The sequence below is a fragment of the Tachypleus tridentatus genome, chromosome 6, assembly GCF_004210375.1.
Source record: "Tachypleus tridentatus isolate NWPU-2018 chromosome 6, ASM421037v1, whole genome shotgun sequence".
Classification (NCBI taxonomy): Eukaryota; Metazoa; Arthropoda; class Merostomata; order Xiphosura; family Limulidae; genus Tachypleus; species Tachypleus tridentatus.
Genome location: NC_134830.1, coordinates 122,470,053 through 122,494,008, shown reverse-complemented (window position 1 = coordinate 122,494,008; position 23,956 = coordinate 122,470,053). Strand labels below are relative to the sequence as shown.

General features: G+C 32.4%; 1 protein-coding gene across 6 annotated transcripts in view; it reads left to right on the top strand.

Moving 5' to 3' along the window:
* Positions 1-18,899, top strand: part of LOC143253493 (uncharacterized) — a 43,151-nt gene extending 24,252 nt beyond the window's left edge. For 2 of the 6 annotated variants that reach the window (XM_076507479.1, XM_076507478.1), the window contains exons 12-20: positions 1,048-1,156; positions 2,744-2,907; positions 5,198-5,370; positions 8,601-8,639; positions 9,544-9,677; positions 11,338-11,522; positions 13,284-13,465; positions 17,202-17,347; positions 17,899-18,899. In XM_076507479.1, the coding sequence (XP_076363594.1) occupies positions 1,048-1,156; positions 2,744-2,907; positions 5,198-5,370; positions 8,601-8,639; positions 9,544-9,677; positions 11,338-11,522; positions 13,284-13,465; positions 17,202-17,347; positions 17,899-17,923 (1,157 nt within the window). In that variant the 3' untranslated portion in view covers positions 17,924-18,899. Of the gene's footprint in view, positions 1-1,047; positions 1,157-2,743; positions 2,908-5,197; positions 5,371-8,600; positions 8,640-9,543; positions 9,752-11,337; positions 11,523-13,283; positions 13,466-17,201; positions 17,348-17,898 lie in introns of those variants that run through there. The other 4 variants (XR_013029674.1, XR_013029673.1, XM_076507480.1 and 1 more) reach the window with 4 other exon arrangements.
* Positions 18,900-23,956: the final 5,057 nt, after the last annotated feature.

Below are 23,956 nucleotides of genomic sequence, written 5' to 3'. Positions count from 1 at the left end.
TTAAATATGCTTCATGTACATTTTGTTAAAACCATCCCTGTACGCATCATCCATTAAAAACATTAGTACACGTAGTCTATAAAATAGTTACTGCACATGTTCTTAAAGCTGTTCCTATGCATACATTCCATTAATTAAAAATTCCTATATATAAGTTCCTTTAAAAATATTAGTACATGTGGTTTATGAAAACGTTACTGGATGTGTTGTTAAAACTGCTCCTGTACATCAGAAACACTGGTACACATGGTCTGTACAAATGTTATTGGACATGTTGTTAAAACTGTTCTTGTATATTAAAAACAGTATTACACATGGTATATCAGAACACTACTGGATAAGCTATTATTAAACCTTTACTGCACTTGGTCAAGTAATTGGCATCGCATCAGGTTTGGATTTTTTTAAATTCTGAAAGCTATGAACACAAGGTTTAGTTTAGGTAACTTGTGATTTTAATTCATATTGGATTAAAAAGTCTTAGACTCAAACAAAAAAGAACAGAGAGCATCCTGGTGCTTCTTTGTTGTTATGTGAATAAGTAATACCAGAAGACATTCTGGTGCTTCTTTGTTGTTATGTGAATAAGTAATACCAGAAGACATTCTGGTGCTTCTTTGTTGTTATGTGAATAAGTAATACCAGAAGACATTCTGGTGCTTCTTTGTTGTTATGTGAATAAGTAATACCAGAAGACATTCTGGTGCTTCTTTGTTGTTATGTGAATAAGTAATACCAGAAGACATTCTGGTGCTTCTTTGTTGCTATGTGTATGAGTAATACCAGAAGACATTCTGTTGTTTCTTTACTGTTAGGTGTATAAGTAATACCAAAAGACATCCTTGTGTTTCTTTACTGTTATGTGTGTAAGTAATACTAGAAGACATCCTGATACTTCTTTGCTATTAGGTGTATAAGTAATACCAGAAGACATTCTGTTGTTTCTTTACTGTTATGTGTATAAGTAATACCAGAAGACATCCTGTTATGATATATTGCTGTAGGATATTTAATGGTGAATGTGAACTGAACATTATACTCTTCCAGGTGATCTGATTTTAGAATGGAATGGTATCCCTTTAACGGGAAGAACATATGATGAAGTTCAGCATATTACAAAATCAATAAAGGAGAAAGTGGAAATTGTAATTCAGAGGTAATTGTCCTAAGAATTTGTTTCTTTCCAAAGTAGCAGTAGTAACAACTGTTATATCATATGTTTTGAGTAGCATGTTAAGGTGTAATGAGCAGTCTATGTAAAAAATTTCAAAGTGATGGACCAGATTTATTATTAACTCCTTATAATAAATCATATATTTTATATGCTATGTAACACTATGTAACAGAAATTTTGTTCCTGGATAGTTTGTGTTATTTCTTAACTGCTTATGTTGTAAAAGTACAGAAAATGGCCATTATTCCCATCAAACTTTGCTTTTGTGACCTGGATAATGAAATTTAGAAATTAGCCTATTTTCTATGTAAAAACGGGCAAGTTTGCACAATTTCATTTATGTAATGTCTGAATAAAACAACATATGAATCAAGATTTACATGTATTTATTATACTAAAGTTATACAAAAATTTTTGGAAGTGAGTAGTTTTTTGGAGATTTGGGACTGTAATGTAAATCGGTTTCACACATCAGTCCCCCAAATATAGTCTCTCATTATGTTTTCGTTATATGCTCCCAGGTCACAAAAGCAATATTTGAAGAGTAAAATAGGTCTTTTCCATTTACTTTAGGTATAAGCAATTGGGAAATAACACTTTCTGCCTAGGAACAAGAAAAAGTAAAAATTTTGTTACATAGTGTAATAAAATGATTTGTGACTTGTTAAAATGTATCTGTCAAAAAGTTCTCTGTTAAAGTTCTTCCACTAAACCAACAAGATTGATGAAATAGCATGTACCAAATAAAAATGATTGCTTGAATTGTGTCTATTAAGTTAGAGTGATTGGTTAAATGAACCTACGAAATAAATGTGATTGGTTAACTTGCATCATCCAAATGTGCAGTTGGTGGTTGACTTCTAAAGAACTTCTGTATCTTGGAAAACACAATGAAATTTTTGGAGAATTTAATATCCTTGAAACTATCTTCCAAAAACATTACCTCATTACTAGTTTTTCTCTTTCAAAGTTTTAATAAATGAATGGTTAAGTGAAAGTTATTTTAATTCTTTACACCTCTTTATAATCATCTATGTTTTTTACCAGTTTTTAAAAACGCTAAAACCAATGGTTACTGACCCACAATGTAAAGGCAGTTCTTCTCAAACGTAGAAGTAGTTTTCAAATAATAAAGGAATGCATAGTTTAAAATTAGGGGTAGTTTTAAAATTCAAAGGTATATTTTTCCATAACAGAACTGTAGATTTAACTTGTATAGGTAGTTCTTTAAGTACTTAAGAGTAGTTTTTATTTGAAAGTGTAACCAAATTTAATAACATTTACTTTCAGAGAAAACATTTCTGTATTGAAATATCTTAATTTGTTTATTTTCTTGAGTTACTACTGTAACTAGTTGCTATGATGACTTTTATACAACTATTTGCTTAAAATAATTATTTGGTGCTCTTTATCATAGTCAGTAAGGATCCTTTCATTCACAGGTAGATCAGTGGTCAATGAGAAGTCTTACAACACTGAAAACAAAGGTACGATTCCATGTAGTGGGCAGGGCCCATTGTGCAGCTTTGAGCTAAAACACAATCAAATAAAATAAACATCTTTTTCTAGGATGGGACCACAAGCTATTAGAAATGAGCCAGCAACAACCAGTGATTGTAAGGATGAACCAAGAAGTTTGCCATTTACCCTTGAATCAGGAGATAAGTACCTCAGTAGTAGCTCTTCTCACATTTCAGTTGATGGACTAGTCTCTAAAGAGCAGAGTCGTAAAGGTAAGTTGAAACCAAAATATGAGTACCCCTGTAGCAGTTGATAAAGGAGAATGGTAAAGGCTAATTGAGGCATGTTATTGATACTTCAATTTTAGTAAATCAGTATTTTTTTCAAATATTGTCAGCAAAATGTATATACTTTTTGCATAAATGAGTTTTATCAAAAGTTCTATATAGATTTTATAATAATTTAAATTTTTTTCAGAAGCTTTAATTCAAAATTAGAACTTATTTAATTACAACTACAAATATTTGAGTTATTCAACAAAATTCGTAACTGATTATTAAATAGTTTGTACAATTAACACTCATTATGTTGATATTTCAAGTATGATTGTTAGAAGCCTAAACTTCAAAGGTTCCTCATACCACCGATAGATTATACCCTCATAATTAAAGCACACGTGGGGAACAGAAAACTAAAGTTGTTGAAACCTAAACCTATTTGTTCCACATATCATGAATACAGAAGATATTGCAAGTAGATATTATTTAGTAAATAATGTTTTAGTACCTTCCTCGTTGTGGCAGTTTCATCTAATTTGGTGGTGATTGACATAAATTGTTTTAGTATTACGAATTTCTTTGGTGTGGAAGAACTTCGTCTCAGTTATTGGTTTTTGATCTACTTTGCGAGAAGCATGGTATGTTAACTATAGTTCTTATATTAGATTCTCTGTTTTACATTTAAAATGTACATGATTTTAACTGGTGAAGAAAACGTGTAAACAATAACATTCTCCTTTATAACTCACTCCTGATTTCCCATTGGATATTTTCTCCTATAATTCATGCCTTATTCTTGTGGTTTGGTTTGTTTTGAATTTTGCACAAAGCTACACAAGGGCTATATGTGCTAGCCGTCCCTAATTAATCAGTGTAAGACTAGAGGGAAGACAGCTAGTCATTACCACCCACTGCAACTCTTGGGCTACTCTTTTACCGATGAATAGTTGGATTGACTGTCACATCATAATGCTCCCACAGCTGAAAGGGGTGAGCATGTTTGGTGTGATGGGAATTTGAACCCCCAACCCTCGGATAACGAGTAAAGTGCCTTAACCATCTGGCTATGTCGGGCTGCTTCTTATAATCTTTCTTCTATTTTCGTGTCAAGTAATTCTAAGAACCCATAAGTAAAAGTGTTCTATTTAGCGTCGAAGAGACATTTTGTCCAGTATTAGCACTTATAGAGCTTACTGAAGACACTATAATATATATATGTGTGTGTCATTAGTTTTCATTGTACAACCACAGTTAATGGTGTGAATGAGATTAAATTGAAATTATTATAAGTTTTACCACAGTCATTTACAAATTGAGTTTTGTATTGGGAATTAATGACACAAGAATATTTAATTATTATTCTTTTTTTTAACACTAATTATTTATTTATGTTCTTTATTATTATTAATTTACTAGCTTTTACAAGAATTAGAAACAAGCTTGTCGGTGTTACTGTTTTTGTTGTGTAACCATGAGATGAATGGAAGAAAACTACATTAGAATTCAATTTTTCAGAGTGAAGGAACATGTGTGAACCACACTATTTTGTACCACTTAATTCCTATTATATATGACAACTAATGATATTTTCTAGTGGAACATGATTTATACAGATTTAAATATTTGCTTTCTATTAACTTCTTACTATATTAGAATGTCAACTTATATTCAACTATAATTATACTCCATCAAGTGTTTAATGTGTTTGTGTGGGAATTGTGGTGATGTATTAGTCTTATGATAGATTATTTATTCGGTCTATTAACTATTATACAGACCAAATAAAGTAAGTATTTATGGTCCAACCACAATAATATCAATATTACATTATCCTTTTTACAGCTGTATGTGAAATATTTTGAAGTGCGATTTAATAAAAATAGAGACATTTTGTTGGTTCAGCTCCATATAGGCTACTTAACTCTCAATTTATTCTGTACTTTCTTCTTATTCACAAGTATTTCTTTCCTACACCTTGTGATATCACCCCATCTCAATGTACACTTTTGTCTCACCCACAAGTATTGGCTCCTAAAGCTTCCTTCTGACCCAAGGATATCTATCTATGCTTATAACTCATTCCTTTAAAGTCAGTTTGGCCATCCATACATTCGAATATATACACCTTTATAGGTTATCTTTACAACTATATATTTCAAACCACTGTGTTCTCATGTGAATCCATATTAGTATAATTAATCAGATGTGTTTCTACTATGTAACTAAATAGATATTGGTGTATTTCTTCATCAGAAGAAATTATTTTGTGACCTTCCCTCTTTAGATTTCAACAGTAACATCTTTTCAAAACTTGGTGAAGAGTGTCTGCTCACCTCTGAGTCTGAGACAAGAAGACTTCCTAATGTTGTCTGTTCTTGCAGTCATCATCTTCCTCTCAATTGGACTGGTTCCCAACATTCTGATCCAAAGTCCAACAGCCTTAGTGAAAGCAACAAGGTAAGACTTCTGTGATAAAAGTGTGGCATCAATCGGGACTTGTAAAACACGAGATGTTACTTAGCAACCCATAGTGAATGGAGACTTTTTTGTACCTTAACAATCTATATCCTATGATCATTTCCAGCCAGGTGATGGAAGGTGGTAAAATGGGGAGGAAAACAATTAATTTCTGAAGTAACATAAACTGAAAGTAGAAGATATATTTTTCTAAGCTTTATTGTACATCCATCAGTTGCAAGAAGATTCTGGTTCCTGATGACTCATGTAGACATGAGGTTTGTTTGATGATTTCCATCCTTATTTTACCACTAAGATAGTGCATGAACTCTGTGTACTTCCATAGTCTAGTACCAACTGTCTTATCAACTGTTAGTTCTCATTCTGAATAATGGTGATGATAATTTGTCTTACCAAGTGTTAGTTCTTCCAGTACTGTCTTATCAACTGTTAGTTCCCATTCTGAATAATGGTGATGATAATTTGTCTTACCAAGTGTTAGTTCTTCCAGTACTGTCTTATCAACTGTTAGTTCTCATTCTGAATAATGGTGATGATAATTTGTCTTACTAAGTGTTAGTTCTTCCAGTACTGTCTTATCAACTGTTAGTTCTCATTCTGAATAATGGTGATGATAATTTGTCTTACTAAGTGTTAGTTCTTCCAGTACTGTCTTATCAACTGTTAGTTCCCATTCTGAATAATGGTGATGATAATTTGTCTTACCAAGTGTTAGTTCTTCCAGTACTGTCTTATCAACTGTTAGTTCCCATTCTGAATAATGGTGATGATAATTTGTCTTACCAAGTGTTAGTTCTTCCAGTACTGTCTTATCAACTGTTAGTTCCCATTCTGAATAATGGTGATGATAATTTGTCTTACTAAGTGTTAGTTCTTCCAGTACTGTCTTATCAACTGTTAGTTCTCATTCTGAATAATGGTGATGATAATTTGTCTTACTAAGTGTTAGTTCTTCCAGTACTGTCTTATCAACTGTTAGTTCTCATTCTGAATAATGGTGATGATAATTTGTCTTACCAAGTGTTAGTTCTTCCAGTACTGTCTTATCAACTGTTAGTTCTTTCTGAATAATGGTGATGATAATTTGTCTTAGTGTTAGTTCTTCCAGTACTGTCTTATCAACTGTTAGTTCCCATTCTGAATAATGGTGATGATAATTTGTCTTACTAAGTGTTAGTTCTTCCAGTACTGTCTTATCAACTGTTAGTTCCCATTCTGAATAATGGTGATGATAATTTGTCTTACCAAGTGTTAGTTCTTCCAGTACTGTCTTATCAACTGTTAGTTCTCATTCTGAATAATGGTGATGAAATTTGTCTTACCAAGTGTTAGTTCTTCCAGTACTGTCTTATCAACTGTTAGTTCCCATTCTGAATAATGGTGATGATAATTTGTCTTACCAAGTGTTAGTTCTTCCAGTACTGTCTTATCAACTGTTAGTTCTCATTCTGAATAATGGTGATGAATTTGTCTTACTAAGTGTTAGTTCTTCCAGTACTGTCTTATCAACTGTTAGTTCCCATTCTGAATAATGGTGATGATAATTTGTCTTACCAAGTGTTAGTTCTTCCAGTACTGTCTTATCAACTGTTAGTTCTCATTCTGAATAATGGTGATGATAATTTGTCTTACCAAGTGTTAGTTCTTCCAGTACTGTCTTATCAACTGTTAGTTCCCATTCTGAATAATGGTGATGATAATTTGTCTTACCAAGTGTTAGTTCTTCCAGTACTGTCTTATCAACTGTTAGTTCCCATTCTGAATAATGGTGATGATAATTTGTCTTACCAAGTGTTAGTTCTTCCAGTACTGTTAGTTAGTTTCCATTCTGAATAATGGTGATGATAATTTGTCTTACTAAGTGTTAGTTCTTCCAGTACTGTCTTATCAACTGTTAGTTCCCATTCTGAATAATGGTGATGATAATTTGTCTTACCAAGTGTTAGTTCTTCCAGTACTGTCTTATCAACTGTTAGTTCTCATTCTGAATAATGGTGATGATAATTTGTCTTACCAAGTGTTAGTTCTTCCAGTACTGTCTTATCAACTGTTAGTTCTCATTCTGAATAATGGTGATGATAATTTGTCTTACTAAGTGTTAGTTCTTCCAGTACTGTCTTATCAACTGTTAGTTCCCATTCTGAATAATGGTGATGATAATTTGTCTTACTAAGTGTTAGTTCTTCCAGTACTGTCTTATCAACTGTTAGTTCCCATTCTGAATAATGGTGATGATAATTTGTCTTACCAAGTGTTAGTTCTTCCAGTACTGTCTTATCAACTGTTAGTTCTCATTCTGAATAATGGTGATGATAATTTGTCTTACTAAGTGTTAGTTCTTCCAGTACTGTCTTATCAACTGTTAGTTCCCATTCTGAATAATGGTGATGATAATTTGTCTTACCAAGTGTTAGTTCTTCCAGTACTGTCTTATCAACTGTTAGTTCTCATTCTGAATAATGGTGATGATAATTTGTCTTACTAAGTGTTAGTTCTTCCAGTACTGTCTTATCAACTGTTAGTTCCCATTCTGAATAATGGTGATGATAATTTGTCTTACCAAGTGTTAGTTCTTCCAGTACTGTCTTATCAACTGTTAGTTCCCATTCTGAATAATGGTGATGATAATTTGTCTTACCAAGTGTTAGTTCTTCCAGTACTGTCTTATCAACTGTTAGTTCCCATTCTGAATAATGGTGATGATAATTTGTCTTACTAAGTGTTAGTTCTTCCAGTACTGTCTTATCAACTGTTAGTTCCCATTCTGAATAATGGTGATGATAATTTGTCTTACCAAGTGTTAGTTCTTCCAGTACTGTCTTATCAACTGTTAGTTCTCATTCTGAATAATGGTGATGATAATTTGTCTTACTAAGTGTTAGTTCTTCCAGTACTGTCTTATCAACTGTTAGTTCCCATTCTGAATAATGGTGATGAATTTGTCTTACTAAGTGTTAGTTCTTCCAGTACTGTCTTATCAACTGTTAGTTCCCATTCTGAATAATATTTTCAATGGTGATAATTCTTATCCTTATATTTCAATGACTGTTTTTCTGCACCAGTGTGTTTTGAGTATTGTCATTGTTAACCATGCAACCAACTCTTACCTTTCTGGCTTTTTTGTGTGCATTTATTTGTTATTTAAAAATCTCATGGAATGTTAAGACTAACAAGAGCAAAATTCCTAACCTGAACTTTTAATCTTCCAGTACAGATTTCAAGCAGACCACATTAGTGGAAAAATAGAAGTGAGTATTTACTATTACAGTTTTATCTGTTACAAGTAGATCATTTTAAAAACTAATATGGAAAAAGTATAAATTTAAAACAGTTTTTTGTTAATTTATTATAATCAATTACAATCAATTGCTGTATTAAGCATTAATGTTAAGCTATTAATTCAAGTTTAGTTAATTACTGTGTAGAGGAATTAAGTTTGGTTTTTATTTATCTTATTGAATAAATAATTTTACTTTTAAGTAGAGTGCAGTGTATCTGAATTGTAATTCCAAAGGTTCATGATTTACACAATGTTTCAACAAAAAGGGTATGCTCTTTACTTTGGGAGGCTGGATGTGTTATAAGAATGACAGTCACATATCACACTATTCATTAAGATAAATGTAGCTCAAGAGTCGACAGCCAGACCTATAGGTGGTTACCTTACCTTTAGCATATAATTTCAAAATAGGGAACAAACATGAACGCCTAACCATTGTGTAGCTTTTGGTAAAAATCTTAAATATACAATACTTCATAGCTTTAAATATATTTGAGAACAGTTATCATTAGTGTTAGTTATTTAAAATAACACATTTTTTTCTAGAAGTTACTTCTGCCCATGAAATAGTTTTTGCTACTTCCATGACAGTTAATGACATTTTCTAACAGTACATGGCTAATTTCAGATTTAAATATTAGTTTTATGTTAACATTTTTGCAAGATCAGGGTTCCATCCAATATTCAACTATGATTCTAGTCTATAAAGTGTTTAATATGTGTGTGTGTGAATTGTAGTGATGTGTTAAGTCTGTTTGATCTGCATGATGGCCCCAGCACTTTAATATCAATATTATACTATTTTTTAACCCTTGAAAATGAAACCTGCTACTTTTTTATTCAATAAAAATTAAGTAATTTTGTATTTTCAGCTTTATATATGCTATGATTCCAAAGCAAGCATTCTTTATGTTACTATTATTCGAGCACGCCACCTAGTGACAGCTAGAGACAACAGTGGACTTCCTGATCCTTTCGTCAAGTGTTTCCTCTTTCCAGTTAGGTGGTCAGTGCTTCACTTAATTGTTAGTTTCCTTTTTGGTGATAAGATTCATTTGATTGCTGGTTTCCAGTTATGTAGTAAGTGGTTCATTTGATTGCTAGTTTCCAGTTAAGTGGTGAATGTTGACTTTGGTTGTTAGTTCTAGAAAATTTTAGTAGTAACAAGGTTTGTGTTTTGCCGTACAGACAGAGGATAAAATGCCTCAATCAAATCACATAAAACTTCAACTTATCTGCCACCTTGTGATAAAATGACTAACAAATGAATTTATCAGAATTGACATTTTTGTGAGAATTGTGTATTAACCAGAGTTCCATCTCGGCCATAAGATCCTTCCCAAATTGAGATTTTGGTGAAAATTGTGTATTAATGTATTACCCAAAGTTCCATCTTGACCATAAAAGCCCTCCCTACCCCTGTCTTCTTCTGACTCCCTTACAGACTTGATCAGTCTGTATTTCTATAAGGAATTTATTGTTCAGGGTGACACACACTGCAACAAAATTTCACAGGGTATAGGACATTTCATCCCTGCCCCCCTCCAAAAAAGGCTGTTAGTCAGTTAAGTGAGTCCATAATACTAACTAGTCATAGTTTATTACCAAAATTCATTAACTTTAATAACATTTCTTCTATATGACCTCCTAAAACATAATCTTGTTCACCCTGTCTGCATTTCCATGTTACTTCCATAATGATGTATATGGTATTCTTGTGTTCCACACATACTACAAAATAAAGGTCTTGTCTTTTCTGCTGTTAGCATCTTCCTTAGCTATGTGCACCCACCAAAAGTTCTCTATAAACTCTTATATCTAATCTAAACCTTTTGGTTCTGTACAAATTAATTTGAAACTTAACCTATCAGCATGCAGGTTGAAGAGAAACAAATAGTTTCTGACCACTCTGGTTTGTCTTTAAAGATCCAGAAAATTAATTCTGAGACATAAAAGATTTTAAACTTAACTTCGTGGCACAAATTTTGATTTGATTTGGGGATGCATGTGATTCCCATAACAATAACTTAGGTATCATGTTTTTCATGTTTTTAATACTTTTCCAGCTTTATGATTATGAGGAGTTATATTTTGTTATTTAATTAATATCCAAATGAAGTTAATAGTATTATGCATATTTGATGCTGATAATGTAATAATTGTCTTAAATTCACAAAAACTTGTGATGTTATTTCCGCTTCTAACACTACTGTTATCTTTTTTCACTATTTTGTGTTTAATATATTGTATTATAACATTAAACAATTATTAAAAACTATATTGGCACAAATGGCATTGTTATAATTATTTAAGTTTCTTTCATGCTGTTCCATAGAGGAACAGTGATAAGTTTATAAATTTAATTACAATGCTAAAATCTGGAACCCAGTTATCCTAAGGTGTACCCAGCAGGTGATTGTTCCTAGCTATTCAATTAAACATAATTTTTGAAATAAGAACAGTTTTTTTTGGTAATTAGTGAAAAAGTAGAATATTTGAACATTTTAAATTCCTTACAACCAATGTTTTATTTGAGTATAAGATTCAAGTAGCATTTTATAGCTTAAGAAAGTCAACAGAAACTTCTTATATATCTATCTGATAAGAAAGAGTTACAAAGAAACATGAAGAGCTTCTCTGTTGTCATGCTGAACTATTTTTGATAGCTCTGAAAACCAGAAAAGGACTCGCTACTTTTCAAGATGCAGCTGTCCAGAATGGAAGCAGACAATGATGTACCCTAACATGGCACCAGAAAGTCTGTCTATGTCATTCTTAGAAATTAGTGTCTGGAACTATGACATACACAAACCCAATGAGTTTCTTGGTGAAATTATACTGGATTTATCAGGTATTATTCCTGTATTCATTGCACAGGGTATCCATAAATTGAATAAAATAGGAAGTACTCCAGATAAGTAATTGTGGTTTGTATGATGCCAGATACTAATGTCTGAAGCTTTCCTTGTCAGCTCCGGATGAGAGAGGTGTATGTGAAAGTATGATATACAAAACAATGCATGCTCGAATGATCAATGCATATTTATTCCAAAAATGTTGGTATGTTTGAGAGTGGAGCTGAATTATCATCTGGACTTCTTTTGATTCACAAACAATGGTCGTATCTTTGTCTACTAATAGCAGCATCGACCATAGACAAACCTGATATGTTAATCTGCTCTACACTGCAAACACTTATCTTCTATAGTTTTTATTTCATTCAATTAATAAAATGATTTAATAATTTATGGCCATCTTATTTCATATTATTTACATGTTGAATCTTCATTCCTGATAAAGCTAAAAAAATAATGGACTGTAACAATGTAAAGTGTGTTTAAAATGTGTAAGATTAAAATAGTAGACTGTAACAATGTAAAGTGTGTTCAAAATGTGTAGGATTAAAATAACGGACTGTAACAATGTAAAGTGTGCTCAAAATGTGTAGGATTAAAATAACGGACTGTAACAACATAAAGTGTGCTCAAAATGTGTAGGATTAAAACAGTGGACTGTAACAATGTAAAGTGTGTTCAAAATGTGTAAGATTAAAATAGTGGACTGTAACAACGTAAAGTGTGCTCAAAACGTGTGGGATTAAAACAGTGGACTGTAACAACGTAAAGTGTGTTTAAAATGTGTAGGATTAAAACAGTTGACTGTAACAATGTAAAATGTGTTCAAAATGTGTAGGATTAAAATAACGGGCTGTAACAATGTAAAGTGTGCTCAAAATGTGTAGAATTAAAATAATGGACTGTAACAATGTAAAGTGCCTTTAAAATGTGTGGGATTAAAACAGTGGACTGTAACAATGTAATTCTATTTACGTGGAAACCTTTTTTTTATTATGATGATAAGGTTGGTCAAATCGACTTAAACCTTACAGAGATACAATACTGAAATAGTGAAAATAAGAGAAAATATAAAGTTTTCTCTGACAGTAACATTTGAAAGTTATTTGGAGGTTAATGTATTATCAATTTTAAAATTATGATTACTTTACAGGTTGATTAATCAACATTCAAAAGAAAAAAAATGCATGAGAAAATTCTCTCTTAAAAAATCTGAAATTTTTGTAATGTTGACTGATAATTTGCAAAATTTCATGAATACACGTTTATTGTATTAACATGAAAACTATAACACACACAAAATGGTTATGAAGTCTGTATCAAACGTGTGAAAACTGTAAAATTATACAGTGTTGTAAAGTTTGTGCTAACTTATTATTATCAGTCCTGTGAAGTTTATACTAACTTAATATTTTTTATTATACAGTCTTGTGAAATTTGTACTAACATAACATAATACAATCTTGTAAAGTGTTTACTAACTTAATATTATATAGTCTTGTAAAGTGTGTACTAACATAATATTATAAAGTTTTGTAAAGTTTGTACTAAATTAATATTATGCAGTCTTGTAAAGTTTTTACTAACTTAATATTATACAGTCTTGTGAAGTTTGTACTAACTTCAAGCAGTTTACAGCCTCGTGAGGTTTGTATTTTGTAGACAATGACTAGCACAGTTGTTAAGAAACACACTTTATCTGTCATGTGGATGAGGAATCACAACATTTTTACCAGTCTTCAAAACAAATATTTCAGATCAAACTGTTCTACGTGAACAACCACAGTGGTATAAACTACAGCCATATGATGAAAACCACCATATCCGATATTCAACAGGTTTCCATCACATGTCTCACAGCTATAGTAGCTTCACAAAAGGGCCTCCAGAAAGCAGTGAACACAGTTTTTCTCCTAGAAGTATCGAGGATAATAGACAGGTAATGTAAAAACACAAAATACTGATCTTAATTTATATGTATGATTAATTAATTAATTTATGTCTAAGTAATTAAATTATATGTGTAATTAATTAATTTATGTGTATAATCAATTAAACCCTAAAGTCAATATTGTCCAAATACCTGCCAAGTTAATATGAATTTAATCTAACTTATAGTATTCAGAATTTTAAAATGTTATGATATTCTGACATCAATAGATCCAAACAACAAAAACAATATGATAGTAGTTAGTTTAGTTTATATCATTTTGTAGTATGTAGAGTCAGTTTTTGATAGTTTGTCACTAAAAATCTTTAGAATAATTTATCAGACAAAGAACACTTATAGTACTTAAAGAAATGGGTAACTTTTGGTCTAAGTGATGAACTGTTTGACTTTGTGAAATGTGGTATGAAAAACAGTCCTGCTATAGAAGTTTTCTCAAAACTTCATGTGACACATGAGTGGAAAAGTAGTCCTAGTTATAATAGATTACTCAGAAGAACACACAGCAGTTGAGTTGAAAGTAGTCCTAGTTATAATGATTTTCTGAAAATCATGAATGGTTATTAAATTCTAAGTGTAACTTAAATATCAGAATGATTATTAAAGTAAGTGTAATAGAAGTGTCAGAATTATTATTAAAATCTAGGTGTGACTGAAATATCAAAGTCGCTTTTTAAAGTCTAAGTGTAGTTAAAGTATCAGATTTGTTATTGAAGTTTTTAAGATACATTTCAGACTTAACATATTTTTTATTTTAAAAGAGAAAATACTTTTTTTTCTTGAAACTGTGTTAACTGCACAGCTAGTGTATTATAATAGAAACTACCCTAATAAGTCTAGCATGGTTTGGACAGTTTTTCTGTTGATGTTTGTAATTATCAGCTCACGACCCACCTGAGGGGGAAGGGGGGTGGATAATTATTTTAATAAATCTAATAGTGTCTTCTTAGGAATTATTATAGGGTCGTTGTGTTGTAAATAATATTAAACTGGTTACATTGTACAGTCTTGTGAAGTTTATACCAACTTGATATTGTACAGTCTTGTAAAGTTTGTACTAACTTAATATTATACAGTCTTGTAAAGTTTGCACTAACTTAATATTATACACTCTTGTAAAGTTTATACCAACTTATATTATACAGTCTTGTAAAGTTTATACCAACTTAATATTATACAGTCTTGTAGTAAAGTTTGTACTAACTTAATATTATACAGTCTTGTAAAGTTTGTACTAACTTAATATTATTTATTGTAAAGTTTGTACTAACTTAATATTATACAGTTTTGTAAAGTTTGTACTAACTTAATATTATACAGTCTTGTAAAGTTTGTACTAACTTAATATTATACATCTTGTAAAGTTTGTAAACTACAGTTTAGTGATACTAAAATATTATTTATTGTCAAATCAACATAACATATTACAATCTTGTTTTGTACTAACTTAATATTATACATGCAGTAAACTACAGTTTAGTGATCAAAAATGCAAATCATTATTTTCTTTTTTATGCCCCCTCTGCCCCTGGAATGGCACAGCGATATATTTGTAGACTTATAGCACTATAAACCAAGTTTTGATACCGTTGGAGGGAAAAGCACAGATAACCCATCATGTAGCTATATGCTTAACTGCAAACAAACAAACACTTTATTTTTAGTCATTAGTGATTTGGAGGTCAGATGGTACTCTGTAAAACAGCTTCTTGTGCATGAGATGGCATTCTATAAGACAGCTGCTTGTGCATGACTTTATTATGATTTGTTTCCATATGAAATTTTCTACTTTTCACTGGAGACTTTACTTAATCTTTGGCCTTATAAATTTTTACATGCAAACAAATACTGCAAATGGTTTTGTTATTGCAACTGTGACTCAATGACTTTGTCCTTGAATGCTAAATCTATCCCAGCATCCTTTGAAATATGTGTTGATTTTTTAATATTCTTTAATTAAATGATACTTAATAACCTAATTATTAGTTATTTCAGGTGATGTAAGAACTTGTGCAACCATTTTAACTACATTATGAAATTAATTTCAATCATGTGGCTTAATGTAAATGTGTATTTTCTATTAACAACATCCTGTTGATAAAAACAAAGTTTCCTGCTCTGAAGATGGAGATTTCACTGGCTCGACAGCTTTTGTCAAGGGTGTGATCACTTACTTGAATAATTTTATACCAACAGTACTTAGCTACTGTTTTAAAAATCTGTTTTGTCTATTAGTATTATGTTTTAATAAAATATACATAATCAGTAACTTAAGTTTAGTATCCTACACCATAATTATAAACTTTAGTTATACATCTATTATCCCATACCACAGTTACAAACTTTAGCTATAAATTGAATAATCTGAATTATATTTGTTGTTTTTTATGTTAATGGTTATATGACTTTCAGTTATACCTCAAAAAATTGAAATATCAAGAGACCTGCCTGTATTACTTCTATTATGGGATTGGGAAACATCACTAAGTAACATGTGGGAAGATTACAATATTATAAGTTTATGTTAATTGTTTACATTCCACCAATTAAAAGAATAGTGAGATACATTATTTTATAATAACACACACATTATAATAATTAATTATCTCCATGATTACTTAATCTTGATGTCTTCCATCCTCTTCTTAGAGTTATTGTTTACAATCCAGATTGGGCCCTGGCATGGCCAGGTGGATAAAGCACTTGACTCGTAATCTGAGGGTTGCTAGTTTGAATCCCTGTCACACCAAACATGCTCACCCTTTCAGCTGTGGGTTTGTTTTAATGTGATGGTCAATCCCACCATTCATTGGTAAAAGAGTAGCCCAAGAGTTAGAGGTGGATGGCTGTCTTACCTCTAATCTAATACTTCTAAATTAGGGATGGCTAACACAGATAGCCCTTGAGTAGCTCTGTGCAAAATTCAAAACAAATCAAATGCAATCCAGATTATTATTTCTACTTAAAATTCGTTTTTATTTTAAGATGTTATTTGGAAGTGTCAAAGATTCTTAACATTTGACATCTGTAACTTGTTAGCACTAAATTTCAAAAAGCTATGAAACCCACTTTAAAAGTAACATGTTATGGATAATCTAACAATCAAGCAGTTTGACTTTACTTTTACTTTCACTAATTCAACTTTCTTCCTCTCTGTATTTACACTTATTTATAAAATGCTACATAAAAATTTAGAAATGTCTAGACCTTTAATAACAACAGTAATAAGCATAATAAGAAAAACGTAGAGTCTTTATGTAAGATAACAACAACAGTATTACAAAACCATACTGCAACTAACAAACTACATACAGTGTATGACTTGTACAGAGTTGTTTAACAAGACTAGTCATAACTGTCACTCTTAAAACAATCAACTTTTAACATTTGCCATGAAAACTAAATATTCATTAGATATTATAACAATAAATAATAACTGTTGAACTGAACAATTTGTATATTCAACAGACAGTTTGTCTTCTCATTGCCAGAATAAGACACTGCTGTAGGTCAGATGTTATTCAACTTGTTTTCTCCATCAGAAAGTTCATTCTTGAAGCAATAGTTAATAACCAGACAGAAATAGAACCACATGATTTTTTCAAAGATTTTAATTCAAACACAAGTATACTGAGATACTATAAAATAAATTTGTGATTATTACGTTTATTATACACTGTTTTCATTTGACCTTGAAAGATCTGAAATTATTTTTATTTCTCGTCAGGCAGGAAGCAACCAGCAGTGTCATGATCAGGGTCCTAGATTTCCACATAATTATTTCACTGCTTATTGTTTCATACCTTCAAGTTGCTATAATGCTGTGTGTTGTGTTTTTGGACCATTGCTCAAGATGTGCCCTTTCTTAAAGAAGTAAGCATTAATTTGTATTTCAGTTTGAACTGTCAATAAGTAATACTCTTTAGTCTCTTGTTTGGACCAGTTTTAGATATCATTGTGTAATAACCAACTTTTCCACAGTAAAATATCTTTATATTTGAAATAATAAAGAATATTGTTGTATGTCAAACTGAATAACAATTATGTGTTTATTCATTTGTTAATAATCACAAAGCTACATGATGGGCAATCTGTGCTCTGCACACCTTGACTATTGAAATCTAATTTGTAGCATTTTTAGCCTTCATACTTACAACTGAGCCACTTTATAATAATAAGAAACTCAATTATTTCAGATTTTACTAGTGAAATGACGTTTAGTAAACGTTTTGTTTTACTTTAGCCAAATTCTGGTGTAAATTTACCATACTAAAACTTGATGTTCAATTTCCTGTTGTGGGAAAGCACAAATAGCCCATTATGCTGAAGTAAACCAGAACAGGATGATGTGTGTATAATAGCCAAACAATATATTAGTTAATATCAAAGTTTGAAAAACATAAAATCTGGAATTTGTTTTACAGGAAGTTGGTGACTGCTGACCTCTGAGAGCAGCCAATGGTAATGACACTTCCATGCTTCTGGAAGACTCTGGCTAATACTTCTCTTAATATTGCTAACCTGTTTTTTTTTCTGTTTTTGGTTTTTGTCTGGACTTTTTCAAAAGTGTTAAAGTGTAGATGCTATTATTATCACTCTTACAGGTTTACTCTATACTGCTAACATCCTGAATGTCTCATTATTATTTACTTATACTGTTATTGATTGTCTTAATTTGTAGTAAATAATTGTTCCTTAGACAAAATATTTGTTCTGAATATATAATTTAGGTTATATTAGTTGCTGCATCGATTACAAAACTGGTTCTTCTCTTGGATACCTTGGATCTACCTGTCTTTTTTCATCTCCTATTCCATGATATTATTTGGTAACCTACCAGAGTTACATGTTTAGCTAACTGTCTTGACCTTTCAGTCAATTTTATTATTGTCTGATTTGGTGACCTATTAGGTCTATTTTTGTAACATCCTTTCTTCATCTCTCAGTCCATTTTGTCATTTACTGATTGATGACTTGCTACACCTACCTGTGTAACATCTTTTCTTCATCTCTCAGTCCATTTTGTCATTTACTGATTGATGACTTGCTACACCTACCTGTGTAACATCTTCATCTCCCAGTCCATTTTATCATTGACTGATTTGGTCACATACTCATTCTATCAGTGGAACAACATTTCTGTTCACAAGCTGCTATGAATGTAAGCATAATAAACATACATTAACATGTTGAAAGCTTTTATTTTGTCTGTTAAAGTGCACACATATTGTTTCTTAAAGAACTCTAATACTTGAGAAATACTCATATAGTTGGAAAGTTTTAAAAACGAAAAATAATTCACCTTTGTAAGTTTAAAATGTATTGTTATTATTATTATGCTCAAAGTGGCTGTATAGATCAGTGTTTTTAAATAACCTCTGAATGTTGAATATCCATACGTGACAAAAACAGTTTCTTGTTGCTTTTTGTGCAGTGTGTTTGGCAAGTTATTTGGTAATTTATAGTTACTATAAATACAATAAACATTTGAAATATTTTATTTAACTTATTAAAGATGGCGATTTTTTTTCATTATTACTCAACAATTGACATATTTACGTTAGATACACAACACATGTTTACAAGTATAGAGATAAGAATACATTGTTTTATCGATTGGCTAACCTCGTTGTTAAAGACACTTTCGGCCATAAATCTTATAATATTTCACGAAGCTGAAACAGCTTAGGATATTTAGGTTAGTCCCATATTCCTGTTTAATGGAGAGAGTTACATGTACTTTTAAAGGTACTGACAAACATTATTCAAGTTATGTGAAACATACGAAAGACTTGTGGTCCTGTCTCTGTCATATTAACACATTTTACCACATTATTTAACACCAAAGGATAGTGAAGTAATTCTTTCAGAAGGTTTTATTAATTTTCTCTTCATTTAAATCAGTGGTTCCCAACCTTTTTTATGCCCCGCACCCCTAAAAAATTTTAATATGTTTTCGCACACCTCACAGTAATTGGCCAAAACAAATGTTATCTCGCACCCCTGGTTGGGAACAACTAAGTTAAATGGATAAGTTTCAGAACGAAACTTTACATTTAAAATAAATACTCTGTATTTTCAGTAACGTTCAAACAAGTTTTATATTCAAGTTTACGAAAAATATTTCCAGAAACTGAATAATAATAATACCATGGTAATAGAAGAAGGAAACTAATAATACCATGGCAACATAAGAGGGCCCAGCACGGACAGGTGATTAAGGCGCTCAACTCGTAATCTGAGGGTCGCGGGTTCGAATCCCAATCACACCAAATATGCTCGCCCTTTAAGCCATGGGGACGTTATAACCTTACGGTCAATCCCACTATTCGTTTGTAAAAGAGTAGTCCAAGAGTTGGCAGTGGGTGGTGATGACTAGCAGCCTTCCCTCTAGTCTTACACTGCTAAATTAGGGACAGCTAGTGCAGATAGTCCTCGTGTAGCTTTGTGCGGAATTCAAAAAATAAATAAACATAAGAAGTAAAGTCTAATAATACTATGGTAATATTAGAAGGAAACTAATAATACCATGGTAACAGAAGAAGGATAGTTCTACTCGAATGTCTATGGATTGTAGTATATTTGGTTAATTCATTATTTATATTTTATTTTTGATAAAAAGTAATAACATAAACCAAACTTGGTGTTTTTAATCTTGAATCTGTAACTTTGTAGATATGTTACTCCAGTGCTTTCCAAAGTGTGTCGCGACACCTTTGAGTGCCGCGTCGTGGCCCGAGGGGTGTCGCCCCGTTTTCTGAAATTTAGCAAAAATGGTTTGTTAAGTTTTTATGTTTTTCTTTTTCAATTTCGCACAAAGCTACATGAGGGCTATCAGCGCTAGCCGTCCATAATTTAGCAATGTAAGACCAGAGGGAAAGCAGCTAGTCATCACCACCCACCAACAACTCTTGGGCTACTCTTTTACAAATGAATAGTGGGATTTACTGTCACATTATAACGCCCCCATGGCTGAAAGTACAATCATGTTTCGTGTGACGGGGATTCGTAACCGCGTCCCTCAGATTAAGAGTCGAACGCCTTAACTTACCTGGCCATGCTGGACCTAAGATTTTATTACAAACGTTATAAAATTCAGTAAGTTTAAGTAATTTAGTATGTATAAACATGAATAAATTTGTCTATTTTTTATATTCTTCTTGGATACCTTACAAGAAAAAAAGATTCAACAACACAGTTTGTGTAATGACAGGTAATGTGGGGCACGTTTACTTGTCCCCTGTGGTGTCGAGCAGAGCAAAGATCGTGGTAGATATTTTGGTTTAATTATCTGACCCTAAGTTAAAGCTCAGGAGCAGATGTAACCAAGGGCATTCAAAACTTTTCTTTCTCTTCACCCCACACGCGCTTGGTGGGCTTAATTTGTTGATTGCCAAGTATTTTAGCTGCTACGGGAACTTCGAACCGAGTTCAAAATAAACTCTAATGCTTCTTCATTTTGTAACATTTTTCGTGACGCCATTTTGGATCGAAAGTGAAACAATATTTAAGTAGGTCAAATGCATGTATGTTGCTGATATTTATCGTTGAAGTTAAATATTATTGAGAACGAATTAACTCGTCCGTGGCATTGTGTTACCGATCGGCTTGGATGAGTTATCTCGTCTACGGCACTGAACAGGTTAATATTAGCATGAAAAATATTGGACTCCGAGGGCATGATAAGGGGTTTACTAGGGTGAGCAAGCGAGGGCGAAAAATCCACGTTCAGGTTTTCACCACAGGATCACAAGATCAACGACCAATGTGGGATTTAGGGTCCTTCAGGGCGGCAGGAGACGTGTAGATCCTATGCCAAGATTTTGACGTGGGGGAAAACGGGAGAACCCCAGAAAACCGACTTTCACTACCTAGTTCCAATGTTACCAGATAGTGCAATACTAACTTAATGAAGAACGAATGAATATAAAAACTGTAGTCATATAATCCAGGTTAATGTTTTTCAAAATCTGTTCAGGTGAAAAGGTCATGGTAACGAGGTTTTGGACATGAAAAGAGGATAGGTTTGTAGAATACAACGTGATCGGTAACAAGTTCTGTCCTGAATAAACTGGCTAAGTTCAATACTGGGGAGCTAAAACGTGTGTAAACTTTAACGGACGGGAAGAGAATAGCTTCCTGGTGGTGACTGTTTAGTTGTGAGGAATCTATGGTTGGGATGACAGTTGAGTGTGTCTTTCTTTCTTCTTGCTGCGGTCTTTTGAGTAGACTGTTACTGTTGTTCTATTTCTGGTATAGGAATTGTTTGTGTTTTTTGGTCTTTCAATTCTGTATGATAGGCAGCGAGTGTTGTTTTAGGGCTGCGGTGGGTGGTGATATTCGAGGGAGCAGCCGTTGGCAAGGATGTAGTTGGCAGGGTCTTGTGAGAGCGTGACAACTGTAACAAAGTGAGAAAGTGAACCTGTCTTCTTCGATGATATTCGATGGGCTGTTTGTATTGTTGAGTTAGTGGAGTGTACAAGGGCTGCTGTGGTGTTGAGTGGTTTTTCGTACGCATATATAGTGTGTCGCCATCGAAAAAAGTTTGGCTTGATAGTGTATTTTTGGAGTGTAATTCGAAACTTACCAATTTCGTAGTGGTTTTAAAAATAATGTCCCCCTTTGGGTCAGAGGTAAATTTACGAACTTACAGTGCTAAAATCTGAGGTTCATTTATTCACGGTGAACAAAGCAGAAACAAGTAAGCAAACTTAAAAATAGGAGCTGGGAACGACGTTCGATTATTCAATTAATCCTAAGTTGGGCGGTACTGCATCAAGGACTTTAGTTACAAGTGATATAAGAATACTTTAAGTATTCTTATTTTAATGTATTATATAACTGCTGTTATTGATCAATTATGTACTTATTTTCTTGTCTTTGCTACACAGTTGAACTGAGGTTTAAGTGGTTCCATTATAAGTGTGCCCTGACTGTCATTACCCTGCAACCAGGTAACATCTGTGCTAAGGAAAAGGTTTTTCCACTATGATAGTTTGCAACCCACCTTTTAGAACATAACCATTTTGAGACGGCTTGACTGGATAATGAAAAACTATTATAAACGCACGACGTTTTGACAAACCGTATCAAAAACTTACATTTTCCCAGTTTATAAAGTTATTCGAGAAATTTGTGCGGATAGAAACGCCTTAGAAGATGATTTTGATACTGGCGGCTCAGTATGTCGAGCTGCATCAGAAAGATTTTGCAATTATTTGCAAATATATCTTACTTTATGCATACCGTATATTAGTGACGCGCATGAATGGATTAACGAGATTCCCACTGTCCCTATCTACTATCTAGCGAAACCACAGCCAAGGGAACGATAGGGAGTGCATTATCATGTAACATATTGCTGGGAACATTTGTTTGTTTTCGAATTTCGCACAAAGCTAAACCAGGGCTATCTGCACTAACTGTCCCAAATGTAGCGGTGTAAGCCTAGAGGGAAAACAACTAGCCATCATCAGGAGCGTAGATCCTGGGGGGGGGGGATGGGAAGTATACATCCCCTCCTTCATTTTAGGTGGGAGTATGGTGCATACAATCATCCCCCCCTACAGTTTGGTCTGTTGAATTGTTTTATTGCATCACAAGCCTACAAATTGAGGGTTTGTTCTTGTGATTCTCGTGTTCTTACCAATCGAATTACATAATTAGGCCTAGATGTAGGCCTAAGTGTACATGCAAGTATCGTTGCAACAAGATTACTCTATGACTGCATGTTTACAGCTTTTAAGTTCACATAATCAGAGACTACCAATTTGCAAATTGAACAGTCCACATAAGTGGTTACAAAAATCATCCCCCACATCGGGTGTAAAAAAATCAGTAGATATGGCCAATCTAGTGAAACATCAGGCTTCTCCGTCATGGGTTCTCATTTCAACTTTAACTTTGGTAGAAGAATCAGTATATATACAAACCACGACAATTTACATTTCTCGTTGCTCCATCTATGTTACATTCTGTTTTCATATATTGTTTCATTTCAAAATGTTCCTTAGTGTTTCTCGTTAATTATTAGGCTTATTTCTGCCTTGAAAAATAGCGTTTACCAAGAACGTCACCAGGTGACTGAAAAAAGTTTTAAAATATTTTAAACATATAATAGAAGATTCACATTTCAATGAAAAAATTGTGCTAAAAATAAGAAAAAATATATAGGTTATTTTAAAATTCTTAAAAAAGCTAAGTCACTGGTAAATAAATACATACACAAATACATCTAATTGAAGAACCACCTCACATGCAATAACTAATACCTCTTAAGCGTCACCGTATCATAGCAACTTAACGGATATTAACTGCAAAAGTGTTAGAAGAAGCAATTATCCGTATTAATTAAGTTGAATAAAACACAAAAGAAACAAACTAAACAAGAATTATTAATATAAACAAAACAAGGTAAAACAAATTGATTTATATTTTACTAAATTCTCTAGAGGGAATTAGCTGGTAAAAATATACCTTAGG